Source organism: Colletotrichum paranaense (assembly GCF_030867605.1).
Source record: "Colletotrichum paranaense strain IMI 384185 chromosome Unknown Scaffold_21.1, whole genome shotgun sequence".
Lineage (NCBI taxonomy): Eukaryota > Fungi > Ascomycota > Sordariomycetes > Glomerellales > Glomerellaceae > Colletotrichum > Colletotrichum paranaense.
Window position 1 is genome coordinate 372,958 of NW_026848979.1, and position 16,547 is coordinate 389,504.

Genomic DNA, 16,547 nt, shown 5'->3' on the forward strand with positions numbered 1-16,547 from the left:
TTTGTTTGGTGGGGTTGGAAGCTTCATCGTCCCACCCGCCGCCCGTGTTTCCCTCCACGTCATAGCAAACGACGTTCCGGTCCGGCATCGTCAAGCTGGGGAAGCGCAAACTCTCCAACGGGGAGACACCTGATCCCAATAAGAAAACCATGGCTGTACGTTGCCCTCGCCGTATCGCCGCCGTCTACATACCCCGTATCGTCCATGCATCGTCAACGCATCGCGCCGCTGACTTGGAGACTCCCTAGGATAAGAAGCTACCGGAGGTCGACCTGGTGACCCGCATGCAGGTCGACGACTCCGTTGTCGGAAACACCGAGATCGATGAGTCGCTCTACAGTCGCCAGCTCTATGTGCTGGGCCACGAGGCCATGAAGCGCATGGGCGCTTCCAACATCCTCATTGTCGGTCTCAAGGGCCTGGGTGTCGAGATCGCCAAGAACATTGCCCTTGCCGGCGTCAAGAGCCTCACACTCTACGACCCCGGTCTGGTCGCCCTCGCCGACCTGTCCTCACAGTTCTTCCTGCACCCCGAGGATGTGGGCAAGCCCAGAGACGAGGTCACCGCCCCGAGAGTCGCCGAGTTGAACGCATACACCCCCGTCAAGGTCCACCAGTCGTCAAGGTGAGTTAGGATGCCCTCCCGCGAGACTACGCTAACACACATAGCCTGGGCGAGAACCTCTCCCAGTTTGACAAGTACCAGGTCGTCGTCCTGACCAGCCTGCCGCTGAAGCTCCAAGCGCTGATTGGCGACTACTGCCACTCCAAGGGCATCTACGTCGTGGCCGCCGATACGTTTGGTCTTTTCGGTTCGATTTTCTGCGATTTCGGCGCCGACTTCACCGTTATCGACCCGACCGGCGAGGCACCCTTGACCGGCATCATTGCGGGCATCGACGAGGAGGGCCTGGTTTCGGCGCTCGACGAGACCCGCCACGGCCTCGAGGACGGCGACTATGTTACCTTTTCAGAAATCGAGGGCATGGAGAAGCTCAACGGAGGCGAGCCGCGAAAGATCACCGTCAAGGGCCCGTATACCTTTTCCATCGGCGACGTTTCCGGCCTCGGCCAGTATGTCCGCGGCGGCCTGTACCAGCAGGTCAAGATGCCCAAGAAGATCAACTTCAAGAGCTTCTCTGCCGCGCTCAAGGAGCCCGAATTCATGATTTCAGACTTTGCAAAGTTCGACCGCCCCCAGCAGCTTCACCTCGGTTTCCAGGCCCTGCACGCCTTTGTGGAGAGCCAAGGCCGTTTCCCGAACCCCCTGGACGACACGGATGCGACTGTGATTTTGCGCTCCGCCGAGGCGTTTGCCAAGGCAGAGGGCGTCGAGGTGGAGTTTGACGAGAAGCTCCTCAAGGAGCTCAGTTACCAGTCCCTTGGTGACCTGAATGCCATGGCTGCCCTGTTTGGCGGAATCGCGGCGCAGGAGATCCTCAAGGCCGTCTCGGGCAAGTTCCAGCCCATCCAGCAGTGGATGTACTTTGACTCGCTCGAGTCTCTGCCAACCAGCTCCGCTCGCACCGCCGAGCTGTGCAAGCCTCTCGGCACCCGCTACGACGGCCAGATTGTCGTCTTCGGCCGCGAGTACCAGGAGAAGATTGCCAACCTGCGGCAATTCCTCGTTGGTGCCGGCGCCATTGGCTGTGAGATGCTCAAGAACTGGGCCATGATTGGTCTCGGAACCGGTCCCAAGGGCCAGATCACCGTCACCGACATGGACTCTATCGAGAAGAGCAACCTGAACCGTCAGTTCCTGTTCCGCCCCAAGGACGTTGGCAAGATGAAGAGTGACTGCGCTGCCGAGGCTGTGCAGGCGATGAACCCCGACCTGAACGGCCATATTGTGTGCCTCAAGGATCGCGTGAGTCCCGAGACGGAGGAGACCTTCAACGAGGAGTTCTGGGGCAACCTCGATGGCGTCACCAACGCGCTGGACAACGTCGAGGCCAGAACGTACGTCGACCGCCGCTGTGTCTTCTTCCGCAAGCCCCTCCTTGAGAGCGGAACGCTCGGAACCAAGGGCAACACCCAAGTCGTCCTCCCCCATCTTACCGAGTCGTACTCCTCATCGCAGGACCCCCCTGAGAAGGAGTTCCCCATGTGCACCGTCAAGAGCTTCCCCAACAAGATTGAGCACACGATTGCGTGGTCCAAGGACCACATGTTTGAGAACCTCTTTGTCACGTCTCCTTCCACGGTCAACCTGTACCTGACGCAGCCCAACTACATCGAGGGCACGCTGAAGCAGGGTGGTAGCGCCAAGCTGACGCTCGAGACGCTCCGCGACTACCTCACAACGGACCGCCCGCGGACCTTTGAGGACTGCGTTGCGTGGGCGCGCATTCTCTTTGAGAAGGAGTTCAACAACAAGATCCAGCAGCTTCTGCACAACTTCCCCAAGGACTCGACGACGTCGACCGGTACCCCTTTCTGGTCTGGCCCCAAGCGCGCGCCCGAGCCGCTCAAGTTTGACGCCAACAACCCGACACACTTTGCGTTTGTCGTGGCGGCCGCCAACCTGCACGCCTTCAACTACAACATCAAGTCGCCTGGCACCTCCAAGGACATTTACCTGCGCGAGCTCGACAACATTATCGTACCCGAGTTCTCACCCGCTGAGGGTGTCAAGATTCAGGCCAACGACAGCGATCCTGTGAGTTTATAGTCTATGTAAACATGCAAATACTGACAGACCTAGGACCCCAACGCCGACGCGGGCAGCTCCTTTGACGACAACGACGAGCTGCAGAAGCTCATCAGCAGCCTCCCTTCGCCTAACGAGCTTGCCGGTTTCCAACTGCAGCCTGTGGACTTTGAAAAGGACGACGATTCGAACCACCACATTGACTTCATCACGGCCTGCAGTAACCTGCGCGCGGCCAACTACAAGATTGAGCAGGCTGACCGCCACAAGACCAAGTTCATTGCCGGCAAGATCATCCCGGCGATTGCGACGACAACGGCGCTCGTCACGGGCTTGGTGATTCTGGAGTTGTACAAGGTCATTGATGGCAAGGACGACATTGAGCAGTACAAGAACGGTTTCATCAACCTGGCGCTGCCGTTTTTCGGCTTCAGCGAGCCCATTGCCAGCCCCAAGGTGGAGTTCAAGGGCCCCAACGGCATTGTCAAGTTGGACAAGATCTGGGACCGCTTCGAGGTCAACGACATCACACTCAAGGAGCTGTTGGAGCACTTCGAGAAGCAGGGCCTCACCATCTCCATGCTCAGCTCCGGCGTCAGCTTGTTGTACGCCAGCTTCTTCCCTCCGGCCAAGCTTAAGGACCGCCAGAACCTGAAGCTGAGCCAGCTCGTTGAGACGGTGTCCAAAAAGCCCGTGCCGGCTCACCAGAAGGAGGTCATTTTCGAGATGGTGGCCGAGGACGTGGACGGCGAGGACGTTGAGGTTCCCTACATCAAGATGAAGATGGCGTAAGTGGGGCCGTGTGCAATTGATAATATCTGCCAGAACTGGCGAGGCTAGAAGCGCAGGGTTTTAGAATGGCCAGAAACTGTGGTCAGCCAAATAGGCAATAGGATCACGGAATAGAGCTCTTCACTGTTACTATGCGTGTACTATGTGTGTTGGTGGTTTTCCTAAATCGAAGGCGTTACTAAGCCCGCAGCCGCTAACGCAGACATTTGTAAGCACCCCTGTCGCTGGCGGCTCAGCGTGGGGAAGCGCTGGGTTTACGTCACCATTAGCAATTGCTTAGAATCGTCAAGCTGCCTTAGCGTGGCCGCGGGGTCTGCGAGTCAACTGTGTAAAGGTAAGCTGCAGCTGTAGATTTGAAGTGTTTATGAGAGCAGTGAGCGACAAATCAACTCGTTCGATCCACTGCTTTGGAAAGTGAACCCTGGGCCTAAGTGGACTGCCCGCGCGGTTGATTGTAGTTTGGGGTGTTGGCTTTGTCGACCTTATCTAGACTATCGGCGTATAAGAGGCTCATCCGCCCACCCCGCACCTTCAGTCATAGTGCTCGTCAACGACAGAGTACTTGATGAACGCTGGTACCCCTGCACTCACTCGTCTCACGAGATCTCTCACGTCGACGACACGGAGAACGTTGTACTTGCATAACCACCAACCCGCCCGCGCATTCTCATCCGTCCCGCGTTTCGGTCAAGAAAGGGACGCGTCTGTAAAGTTTCCCACGAGCGCTGTACGGAATCAACCAAGCAAAATGGTGTGTACCCACAGGCTCTGATGACGATGAAGACAAAAGGAAAACAGACTGAAGGGACTGACGACACAACAGGCCGGCAAAGTCACAGACTGGGTGAAGCCCAACGACAAGTCGGGCGAGTTCAAGCGTCAGCAGAGCTCGTTCCGCAACTTCATCTCGCGCGAGGAGGGGGCCAAGTTTGCGCCTGAGAAGGGGCGGTATCATCTCTATGTCAGCTATGCGTGTCCTTGGGTGAGTTGTTTCTGTTTCTCACTCATTTCTCTCACTCATCGAGAGTGTTGATGAGAATGAGAGAAAGAGGGAAAAAAGGATGGGTTCGTCTGACGCGTGAATAGGCTTGCCGGACGTTGATCACACGCCAGCTTAAGGGTCTCGAGGACTTTATTAGCTATTCTGTTGTTCATTGGCATCTTGGCGAGAAGGGTAGGTCACCCTTTTGTTTTCCCTCTCCTTACTCAGCACGCATCCCATCTCGATGATCTCTGGCGCTCAATGGGCCGGAACACCCAACAAAAGAAAACCCCCCTTACTTCAGAAAATAAGACTAATAAAACAGGCTGGCGGTTCGTGACAAACGACGAAAAGGACGTCCCCGGAGCCCACGTCGTGCCCGACCCCGTCCCGGGCCACGAGTCCTACACTCACCTCCGCGACCTCTACTTCGAGTCGGAGCCGGGCTACGAGGGCCGCTTCACCGTGCCCGTCCTCTACGACACCAAGCTCAAGACGATTGTCAGCAACGAGAGCAGCGAGATCATCCGCATGCTCTACACGGAGGTGTGTCATGACCCGTTCACTATGAAGTATGATGACCCCTGAGCACCAAAACTAACACACCCAGTTCGACGACCTCCTCGACGAACAATACCGCAACGTCAACCCCTACCCCGAGTCCTTCCGCGCGCAAATCGACGAGGCAAACGAGTGGACGTACGACAAGATCAACAACGGCGTCTACAAGTCCGGCTTCGCCACCACGCAGGAGGCCTACGAGCGCAACGTCGTCGCCCTGTTCGAGGCGCTCGACAAGACGGAGGCGCACCTAAAGAGCACGGCGGCCGAGGGGCCGTATTACTTTGGCAAGGAGATTACCGAGGCCGACATCAGGCTGTGAGTGAACGTCTCTGTACATCAGTCTTGATATTTTTGCTAACGTGATAACGACAGCTACGTAACCATCATCCGCTTTGATGTAAGCCTCACCCCCCAACGCAACCATGATCTGGTGCTAACAAAACAGCCGGTCTACGTGCAGCACTTCAAGTGCAACATCCGCGACATCCGCTCCGGGTACCCCCTCATCCACAAATGGATGCGCAACCTGTACTGGAACGTGCCGGCCTTCAAGGACACGACCCAGTTCGAGCACATCAAGTGGCACTACACAAAGAGCCACACCCAGATCAACCCCTTCTCCATCAGCCCCGTCGGCCCTCTGCCGCACATTCTGCCCCTGGACGAGGAGGTGCCGGCCGCTAGCAAGTAGTTCACATAATACAGATCAAAAACAAACTGTCTTCAATAATGAGGTTATATATACTCTGACGCGAATGCTAAAACTCCAGTCATCCGCCATGCGGTGTCCCAAACCAAATAACAACATCTGTCTGCCCGGGCGACTTGATCCAGTATTATGCTAAATTCCATTTTATATTTCAAACATGCTCCTCCCGGACCCCCGTCAAACTAAATGAGATCCGTCGACGCAAAGTCGGCCTTTTTGGTGTCCCCAATCCAGAAATGATGCATTAAATTAGTATAAATTGATCACAATTGGCCAGACAACAGCGCCTCGGTTGCTATGAAGAGTTAGCACGTGCTTTACATATCACAGACAAAAGACATACCACTGTTGATGTATTGGCGCTTGGCATCGAGGGGAACGCCGAAGCGGCGCTCCAGCTCCTGCTTGATACCCTTCTTCGTGACGGTCATGAGGTCGGCCGTCCGTAGGATCTCGCGGATCTCGGCCAGGAGGGCATCGTCGCTGGGTAGGCCCACCATGTCCTCGGGGGAGAAGAACTGGGAGCCGCCAAACTGGCTGTTGCGGTTGCCGCCGGCGTCCGAGGCAGCGAGCGACATGCGCGAGTGGTTGCGCTGCTCGTAGCCCATGCCGGGGGCCCTCGGGGGTGCGTATCCGCCGGCAATGGAGCCGGGACGGCTGTGGTAGCCGTACTCGGAGACGGGGACCTGGCCCTTTGTAGCGTAGCTGTAGCCAGAGACCTCGGAGCGGGCGTCCTCGCGGACCGTCTGGGCGTCCCAGAGTTCGGCCTGGTACTCCTCCCACTTCTTCTTGGGGATGACGGAGGGGTCGAACTTGCCCTCGTCGGAAATGACAATCTTCTTGCCCGACTCGCCGGCAATGACACGCGTGTTACCCCAGTTGAAGTCGTCCATGTGCCAGAAGGCGTACAGGGGCAGGGCGAAACTGAAGACGGGAATGGCCAGGATGTACAGAATCATCCAACCAATCATCTCCCACTTGCGGCGAACAATGAAGATGATGGCCTGCAGACCGTAAATGGCACCGAGCATGACAAAGGCTGTGACCGGCACCACACTAGGGTTTAGGGCGACGGTGACAATCAGGTAGATGATGTAGGCGACGACGACGGGCTGGACGACGGTGGACAGCAAGTCGATGAAAACGATGAAACGCATGGAGAAACAGCAGAAACCGCAAAGCTGGGACATAGGGATGAGCTCCATGAGGTTGTGGACGGTCGAGTTAATCCAGCGACGTCTCTGCGAGAGGAAGACGGACCAGGAGTCGGGCGCAATGGTGTAGGCGTGGGCGCGGTTGGTGTACTTTGTCTTGTACGAGTTGTGGAATTTGAGTAGCAGCGTCGTCAGGTATCGATCCTCACCGAGATGGAGCAGGTTCTTCATGTGCAGCGTGTCGACACGGATGGTTGAGTAGGCTTCGACGACTTCGCGACTGACAAACAGGGGCTTGCCGCTCTCGGAGGCGCGGATGCGGTACATGGAGAAACAACCGGGCAAACAGGTGACACTGCCAAACAGACTCTCAAAGGCCTTTGTCAAGTTGTGAGAAATCCAGTATTCGTAGACCTGAATCATGGTGACGAACGAGGCCTTTGCGTTGGTCAGCGCCGTCTCACCGCACACGGCGATGAGGCGGGTGTCGTTGAGGAAGGCGGCGACCATGCGGGTGGCGGAATCGGGTGCGACGACGGTATCGGCATCGATCTGGAACATGAACTCATAGAACGTCGGGTTGACACCGATGATGTTGCGGATTTGGTGGTACATTTCAAGCTCGAGAGGGCTCATGGGCAGGTTGTAGTGGACGCGGTTGAGGAAACGCATAATGACCATCTGGGAATCACGCTTGCCACGGTTACCGGGACGGGACACCTCGGACGGCTTGCCAATCTTGACGACAACCATGAACGGCACAATGTGGCCCTGGACTTCGTACAGACCCGAGTAGATCTTGCCCATGTTGTGCTGCTTCTGACCTTCACCGAGAGACTCGAAGCTGAGGGGCTCGGGGTCGACGGTATCGGAAACACCCAGAATATCGAGCACGATGCGCGGCGTCGGCTTGTCGTTACCCTGACCGATAATCATACCGTCGCAGATAACGACAAGGAGCTTGCGCTTATCATCGTAGTGCATTCTGGCAACGGAATCAATGGCACGACGAAGAGCCTCCTCGTCTTCCGTGTAGGCGGGAATCTGGCACATGACAAACTTGTCGAGGTTCTCCGGCACATTCTTGCCACCGAATTGGAGCGCGGCCAAGAACTTGAAACCGAGAATGGCACAGAGGATGATGGAGATGGCCAGGACTAGATACTCGGCAAACTGGCAGCGGACCGAGTTACGCGTGTCAACGTCGCCGACATAAAACAGGTTGTCGAGACACGTCTTCATGCGCTTCTTGGCAGCGGTGTCGAGGGACAGCTTCTCCCAGAGGTCCGTGAGGTCGGTCCCCGACTTGCCCTGGAACAACTGCACGACGGCGTCGTCCATGAAGCTTGTGAGCGAGGAATCGTCGGGGACGGACTCGCCCGCCTTGGCTTGCATCTTGAGACCACCGTTCATGTACTGGGTGAGGTCGTACACGCGGCCGCCCATGTAGGCAATGTTCTGCTGCTTGTTGGCGAGCGTCTTGATGTACTGGGGCGAGTAGCCGACGGTGCCCTTCTTGTAGTTGGACTTGAGCATAATCATCTGCTCATAGTACCAATCGGGACGGCTGTCATTGGTGAAGTAACGGAAGTCGTGGTACTTGAAGTTGAGGTCGGTCGACGTGAGCTGCGCGGACCCCGTGAGATTGGTGTTGCGGTAGTCCAGCGTGACGTGAGGGTCGACGGAGCCGTCCTTGCCCTGGCACAGAGCGTTAACCTGGACGGGGAACAGAGTGCTGATATCCTTGCCGGCGTAGTTCTTGAGCTGCTTGTTGGTGACGTACGGCGGGTAGTGGCGGGGAGCGTAGGCACCCAGGTCGATGACCACGCCGCGGATGGCGACGTAGGCCGAGTTGTCGTCCTGGCCGTCATTGGAGGAGAGTTCCTCGGCACTGTAGACGTGTTGGGTGGGGCAGATGAGCTTGGGGAATACGACGATGAAGAAGGCGGCAAAGAGACAGAAGAGCCAGATGAGCAGGTTGATGGCGAACTTTTCTCTCCACGCCACGCGAATGTCCTTGCGGGGCATGCGGCCCATCCTGCGGATGGCAATGTCCGGCACGAACCAGGTCATGAGGTAGACCATGAATACCCACCGCTTACGGCTGGCGCTGTCCTTGAACTCTTCAACCTCCTCGAGGTTCTTCTCGTTGCCGCGCTCGGCCATCTGCTCGCGGGTGTCGAGGTTCTTAAACATGTCACCGCCGCCAAACGCGGATACGCCGGCTTCCGAACGGGCATCGGAGCCGTCCTGGCCGCCAAAGTAGCCGCTCTTGCCCTTCTCGCCGTACAGTAGAGGCGTGCCTCCGGCAGAGAGCAGGCGCTCCTTGGAGGCGGCAAAGGGGGTGTCTTGGGGAGTCAGGCCGTCGCCGTTGTCGGACGGCAGGGCATAGCGGCCGGTGGCCGAGGCGCCATCCGACAGCTGGGCGACCTCCATCCAGCATCGCTCGCTGAGGAAGACACCGGTCGATCCGATGCGGACCTCGTTGGCGGGCCAGTGCCTGTCTTCGACGACGAGCTCGACACGCTCCCTCTCGGTGCCGACGAGGATGGTGTCCGAGTCGGCAAGGCCGAGGAACTCACCAAAGGGGAGGAACAAACTAAAGTCTGCCGAACGCAGGCGCTGGCTGATCTCGGCAATACCAAACGTCTGCACCTGGGTGCGGACGCACTTGCTGTCAAACTGGTTGGCAATGCGTCGGTCGTTGGGCTTCAGGCAGAAGACAAAGTACGAGTTGCTGCTAGGGTCGGCAACAGACTTGGTGACGTTGTCCAGGGACGCGAGGAATTGGCCAGAGGCACCCTGCTCCGACGCCTGCAGCTTGTTGCCGCCCGACTGCGAGTTGCCCTCGCTGAGTCTGTCCAGTTCGTCCTGAGCGGCCTCGTCCTGCTGCTGCTGGTACTGCTGGATGCGGCGCTGGTTGCGAGCGGTCCTGGTGGTCTTGCGGGACATGACACTGGGCGCTCTCGTAGGCTTGGAGCTGATGGTGGCCTGCATGACCGTCGACCTCTCCTTGGGGTGGGTGACGGTCTTGAGGGCCTCCTGGCCAAAGAGGCGGGCGACGAACTCGCTCTTGGTGGAGTTGATCATGTTGAGCAGATCACCGGAGATGACCTCGCCGTTCTCTTCGATGATGTCCTTGACGGGGTAGTCGACCTCGCCGGCAAAGTGCTTGACGGTGAAGAGGGCATTCGTGTTCTCGGTGTAAAAGTTGCTGCCGGGCAGTCTGGTGTTGGCGGAGCCGGGGGTGATGGCCGGGTTCTTGCCCTCGAAGCGCTTGCGCAGACTCTCGAGGAACTGCACGTCGGTGCGGTTCCTGCGCGTCTGGTCGTCGAGGATGCTGAGCAAGCCGTTTCCAGGCTTGAGCAGACCCCTGACGGCGTCCGAGTTGTCAAAGTAGCTCGTGGCCGCCACGCTGACCTCCTCGTTCTCCAGCATGTCTGCCTTGCGGTCGAAGAAGTTTTGCAGGGTGAGGTTGTAGAGGGCCTCGCAGGCGGCGTTATTGAGCAGCTGGTCGAGCGCCGAGTGAGTGGACGCTTGCTGGGCGAAGCCGGGGAAGTCGATAATGGAAATGGTGTTGGCAACGCTGTCCTCGGGCGCGCAGAGTCTCTGGTTGATGGACTCGACAATGTAGGCCACCAAGAGCGAGTACAGAGTGCGGGCGAGCTCGTTGGCGTGCGAGCGGGCGCCGGCGGGGTCCAGCATGACGGTGACTCTCTCCTTGTGGATCATCTTGGTCTTGTACGAGAGGGTGGTCTGCAGGTCCTGGGAGCTGACGCCCAAGAAGGCGGCGACAATGGTGAGGACATCCTTGTTCTTGACGGCAGTGACGGTCTGGGCACCCTCGTGGGAGAAGCCGCCGCTGTCGTCACCTTGGGCTTGCGTGTCGGACGTCGTCTCGAACTCGAGCTGGCCAATGTGCAGAATCGTGGCCAGAACCTGGCAGATCTCGGCAATCTCGCTGCGAGGGAACTCGAGCTTCTTGAGGGCGTTCTTGAAAACCTGGAACCCTTCGGTGTCGTTGATACCGACCTTGAGCTGGGTGGGGTGGCCCAGGTACTTCCACCTCTTTTGAGCAACGCCGGCCGGCGTCTCGAAGCCAAGATGGGTCTTCTCGGCCGCGCTGGTGCCGGCCATCAGGTAGTACAAAACATGAAAGTTACGCTCTCCCGTCGGGATATCCGTGATACGGCTACGCTCGAGTCTGTGGTCGAGGAGCTTGGCACCAATCAGGACCGGGTTGGTCGTGGTAGCCGTGTCATACTGCAGCTCGTAGAACAAACCGGCCTTGGAGGCTGTGGGAGTAGTGGCGGTCTTGGTCGTCGTCAAGGTATCAAAGACGTAGGCGGCCAGAGAGACCTTGGTCGACAGAGGGGTGGAGGACTTGCCGAGGAACGCGGTCAGGAGGTGGGATCGAATGGTTGATTTTCCGGAGCCGGATTCACCCCTATTCACGTTAGCCATGACCTTTGATATTGTCAGAATGTCACATACAAAAAGACGACGGATTGGTTCTCCGATCTGTGACCCAATCTGATCCATGCCCGGTCCGCAATGTCCTCGGCGCCGCCCATGGCGCTTCCCTCCTTGCCGCCATCAGGGCCCTTTGAGGAGGACGTGTAGGTGTTGAGAGAGATGAGGGCGTGAGACGAGAGGCGAGCGGTCGGCAGCGACACATGGAAACGACTGGCCAAGTGTGCCGTTAACTGCGTGTCTGATTGTGAATGTGCGGGTAGCGAGGGTAGAGAAGGTTGAGTGTGAGCGCCTCCGCCGCTCCCACCGATGGGAGGCAGGTTCATCGCCATGTTGGGCACGACGACGCCAACGTCGATGGACTCGAGATACGCGTAGTGTAGTCAATGGCGGGGCTTTTCGAACGAGAGGCTTTGGTCAAAGGGGGTTCGATGTTCGTCGTGTAGAAGAGTCTTGAGATGTTGATTAACGGTCAAAGAGCTCAGATTAGTCGTGATAGTAGTAGGTAAACAGGGAGATTGGCCGAAACCCAAACGAAAGGAGATGTACAAATTGCCAGACTAGGAAACGAGTGTGCACGGAGAAGTGAGGAAGAGGAATCGAGGATTCGGAAACAGCAGCGACTTGGGATGGCGAGGCTGAAGGTGGGAAAAGCTCGAGGCACAAAACGAACGAAGTAGTCGCCGGTAAAGTGCTGGCAAAGGTCAAGGACGTCCCGATTTTTCGTGGTCTCTCGCCGTCGACGGTCTCCCTCACTCTCTCTTCTCTACACAGTATGGTAAGGGAGCGTAACCGGGGGGAGGGGGGTGGGCAACGGCGACGGGCACCAGGAAAGGGGATTGTTTTCTTTGGGTACCAAAAGTGCTGCTCTCACGCGAAGAGTGATCCGGCGGGCGACACGAACACGAGACGCACGACTCGTCCATACGAACTCTGTGCCACAGCACCACCCACACACTGTGGGCTGTTGAGAAGCCCGAAGAGTCGACATCAGCTGCCTGAAGCATTGCCTCCCGTCTGTACGGACAGCTGTGGCCTCGAGGGGTGTCGCCGGCGAAGACGAAATTGACAGACCCCTCCCCCCTGCTCGAATTTCTTCTCGATTTTTTCCCCTTCCTTTTTTCCCTGATCTCGGTTCTCATCGCGGAAGCCACATTACACTGTATCCCCCTGTACCCGTCATTTCCTCCGCGGGACTCCTATATTCCTTGCGTTCCCCTGTATTTTCAGCGGTCCTGTGCGGGGTCTCTTGAGCTTGTTCAACATGGAGCACGTTCTGTGCAATGATGCTTGTTGTGTTGCGCGAGGGCGACGATACTCGGTATGACACCAGGCTGCAAACGTGTCTACATACTGCGTAGTCAGATCATTAGGAGACGAGAACTCAGGAGACCGATCATCATCAGGGTAATAACGGCGCTCCAAGGGTTGGTCCAAAGGCTGCAAGTGGTCTCCGCATATTCCCATAAACCTTGAAGACGCGACTTGGCAGCCTGGCTGTGACAACATTGAGCGGGCTTCGGTACCTGGGGCGAGTGCCAGTACTTCTGCTGAGAATGCAGAGCTGGCACTGGCCAGGGTCCGTCCAGCATGAAGAATGCACGCGTCTCGCATCACGATGTGTATTTCGCTTCTCTCCTAGTTCCGAGTTGATGCCAAGAGCATAATAACAGCCCTCTACTTCATCCCCAACGGGTAGCATCGAATCGTAGAAGCAGACGCGAAAAGTGTGGTCGAAACAACAGATCAAGGTCCGCTCTGCCGGAAGTCTGTTCAACAATCCCTAAACCTTGTGGTGGCTGTTAGCGGACGGATTGGTGCGGTGGCGCCCCAACATTGTGCTTCTCCGCGAATACCGGTACCTTGGGCAGCCAGCTTGAACAGTACACAGCTGCTGTGCTACGGGCCCGTTGACGGGGGACCTGCTGGCACCGGGGCGCCATGAGGGATCATCTCACACTCGACGGCGCCATGTTACTCACTGCCACTTGGACGTTGGCGCTGGCCGACGGTTTCCAGCGCGCCGCTAGACTCTCGTCCTCCCGATGGGCGTAGCAAACGGAGGGCGCGGACTGGGGCTGCATCCATGTCAGCCGATGGGAGCGCTGATATAACACAAAAGGGACAAGCAGACCAAAGACGCTGAGGCCGTTGCGTTCCAGCGGCCAGTGCCTGAAGATCGGCTTCCCTTCAGATCCTGTGATGGCTCAAGGGAGAGCCAACGGGTCGACTCCGCCCGGGCGAGATTGGTTGATCGGACCGGTGCGTGGAGAGAAATGTTGTCATCAATGATGCTGTTGACCCGGCGTCTCGAGGAATGCAGCGTGTAATTGCGTCTCATCCCTATTCTGGGACAATGTGGTTCGGGTCTCGTAGAATTCTTTGTTTACACGGCTGTGGCTGAGGGACCATCGACAGCACTTTAGAGTGTAGTGCAGGCCGTTTGAGTTTGGATATCGAGCATGATGCATGATTGATGAGCAGGATTTTGCGGTTCATCCATGATGTTAGGATGGCAGGCGGCAGACGGTCCAAGCCGCGCATGTCCCTGTGGTCCGGGGCGGCAGACGTGGAGGAGGCGGGCTGATTACCTCGAATTGTCGACGTCTCAATTAGAGAAGAGAATTGTGGACGTGTGGATGGGACGGGAGGTACTTCCGAGAGGTACATGTACGTACAGTGCGAACACTGCACATCAATTGTGCTGCTGCGTTCCCCGGGGTGTCGGTGCTTGCGGATCCGAGGGAACGTACCTGCTCATCGACGACCTCATCATCCTGTTGCAACTTACAAGTTACCGACAATTGTAGTCTCAACACTCCCGGAGGCTGGACATGCAGGGCGAGACACTCCATGAAGAACCAGTGAGCCGCCAGAGAAAATTCAGCAAGGAAAGAAAAGAAAAAGAAAAAGGGGGCACCGATGCAGATTGCAGAAGCATGGGGATCAATCCATTGGATCTGAAAGCAGCCGGCGAGTTCCCATCGGCCGCTAAAAGGTCCAAAAAAAGACCTGCAGCACATGATAATGGGGTTCATGGTTCCTTGCGGGCATAGCGTGTGTCCATAAATCAAGGTAAAGCAGAAAACCCTGTGTTTGGCGGGAACATAAAAATTGCACACTCACACGCTCCATAGAGGAAAAAACAACTATTCGGCGCTCGAGGGCACAGCCTCACGCCGAGACTCCATCATGCCAGTCATTCAAACCAACCACCACCCACTCCGCTCCATTCAGCCAAGCCAAATCCGACCCTCTCCTCTCCGCTGACCAATGGCTCAGTTTCCATGATCATGCTGTCAGCAACAGACACGAAGGTCGCGGGTCACACTCGAGTCTTGCTGCTCTCGCACCCGCCATCGCGGCTCCGCTCGAGGTGGCCCTGTCAGCGGCAATTGGCGATAACAACAAAGATGCTCTCACTGCTCAGTGCCTCAATACGAACAACACCAAAATGCACCGCCCTCCATCTATCCTCTGTGTACGAAGTAGATGCACAGCTCCATTAGTTTGCCGCGAGAGTTGCTGCACCCGCCACCACATTGCAGGCAAAATCGGACGCTACGACGTTGTGCTCAAAGCTTATGCATGATCACAACACAATTCCATCACGGTCGCCATGACCGAGTCAATAGATGCACCTGCGTGGATCCGATAGAGTATTGCCGGCACCAGCAACATCTCTCAGGGGAGCACAATACTACTACACAGCAGGCTCTACGCTGCAGCACGCCGTGATGCCATTGCTAGCATCAACTTTTGGATGAAATCCTGCTTGGCCTTGCAGACGCTTGGAAAACACCCGCTCTCGCGTCGGCATGCACTTCCTCTCTCAGCATTGAGCAACAGTGGCATCTTATGCACCAAATGGCAAACGGTGCGATCGGATGGGTGGGCCGACTCTCGTCTCCATGGGCTCGTATTTGTTCCAAGAAAAGGACTGCCCGCGGCCAGATCTACAGTCATTGCCAGGCTAGCCGGGGCTTTCGTTGGCCACCACAGGATGCGCGACTGACGACTGTGGACTCGTGGAGACGGGCTCTTGGGGGCCTTTCCAGCTGGATCCTGATCACCGGGGGTGGTTGGCACTTGGATCCACGTCGTTTTTCTTTGGGTTCGAATCTGGTTTTGGCCGTGTTGCACCTCTGTCTCTGTTCAAGCATCGATGGAGCCAAGCCTCGTCCTGGTGTTCCATGCTGACGAGCTTCCTAGATCTCACTTGAGCATCAGCCATCAGGCCAGCTCCAGCCTCATAGTCAGCATCCGTCGTGAAGCAGTCCTCGAGGAGCTGAAGCGTGCATAGGAACGATATTCTTACAGTGCGAAGCAGCCCTGAGCCTCCAGCCGAACGGTCTGCTCCAGGTATTCCACCGTGGTGCAAGGTACATGCGGTCGGGCTAAGTTTAGGGACCCGAGCTTGACGGCAACGTCGCCAGGGTTCTCCTTCTGATGGCAAAAATTTGGCCGGGGGCCTCTGGACTGAGACTATGCGTCTTTGGTCCGTCTCGCCCGCCCCAGTTCAGGGGTCAACACAAGGAAGCCCAGAGGAAAGGACAAGAGAGGGAGGAACAATGCACACACACGTTCGAATCCATACTGTATTTTTGGACCTGGCCATGGAAGCTACAGAGGCTGGTGGTGTGTTGATGATCCCTCGACCCAGGTATCTATTCCTACTGTGTTCGTGAGACCGGTACTTCGGGCAGTACGAAAAGAAGCATCTTCTATCCATCATTACGAGACCCACGCTCCAGGTCTTCCGCCTTGTCTGAGCTGTGTGTCTGCCGTCTGTGCCTGTTAGCTACGTTACCTATTAGCGGACGCTCGTTTGCCAGACACTCCGGGACCTGTGTAGTGTAGAGAGAAAATAGGTCATTCTCTGTCTCTGAGTGTCTCCCCCCTTTCGCTCGCCACTTTCTTCTTACTCGACACTCGATTTTGAAAGTGTCCGAGAGACTATTCAGCCCTTCTTCCTCTCAAACCTCTTTCCTATACAGACGCCTCACTCGTTTTGGTGGTCTGCCTACTCTATCGCTAATTTGTTACACATCCTCTTCCTTTTAATTTTGCCTTTGCTTGTTGATCGCCATATTTGCGTTTTGCAAGAGAGGAGAAAGAAAGGGAGAGAATCCAGCTGCAGCCTCATCACACACACCACCAACCCGCGTTGCTCAGTCGACAAATCGTGCAGGAAATACGCCTTTTTTGCTACCTACAACCTTA

The 16,547-nt window shown here is 56.8% G+C and overlaps 2 protein-coding genes across 2 annotated transcripts; one reads left to right on the plus strand and one right to left on the minus strand.

Annotated features, from left to right (window-relative positions):
• Positions 1-149: 149 nt before the first annotated feature.
• Positions 150-5,679, plus strand: CPAR01_15840 (ubiquitin-activating enzyme E1; the record flags this gene model as incomplete). The annotated part of the gene is made up of 10 exons (XM_060500087.1): positions 150-155; positions 249-625; positions 670-2,659; positions 2,705-3,438; positions 4,226-4,424; positions 4,529-4,616; positions 4,750-4,970; positions 5,035-5,303; positions 5,361-5,385; positions 5,434-5,679. 10 exons carry the CDS (start codon positions 150-152, stop codon positions 5,677-5,679), a joined length of 4,155 nt encoding a protein of 1,384 aa, XP_060341276.1.
• Positions 5,680-5,960: 281 nt separating this feature from the next.
• On the minus strand, positions 5,961-11,656 carry CPAR01_15841 (chitin synthase; the record flags this gene model as incomplete). The annotated part of the gene is made up of 3 exons (XM_060500088.1): positions 5,961-5,992; positions 6,041-11,298; positions 11,346-11,656. The coding sequence occupies 3 exons, from the start codon at positions 11,654-11,656 to the stop codon at positions 5,961-5,963; spliced, it is 5,601 nt and encodes a 1,866-aa protein (XP_060341277.1).
• Between the last annotated feature and the right edge of the window lie 4,891 nt (positions 11,657-16,547).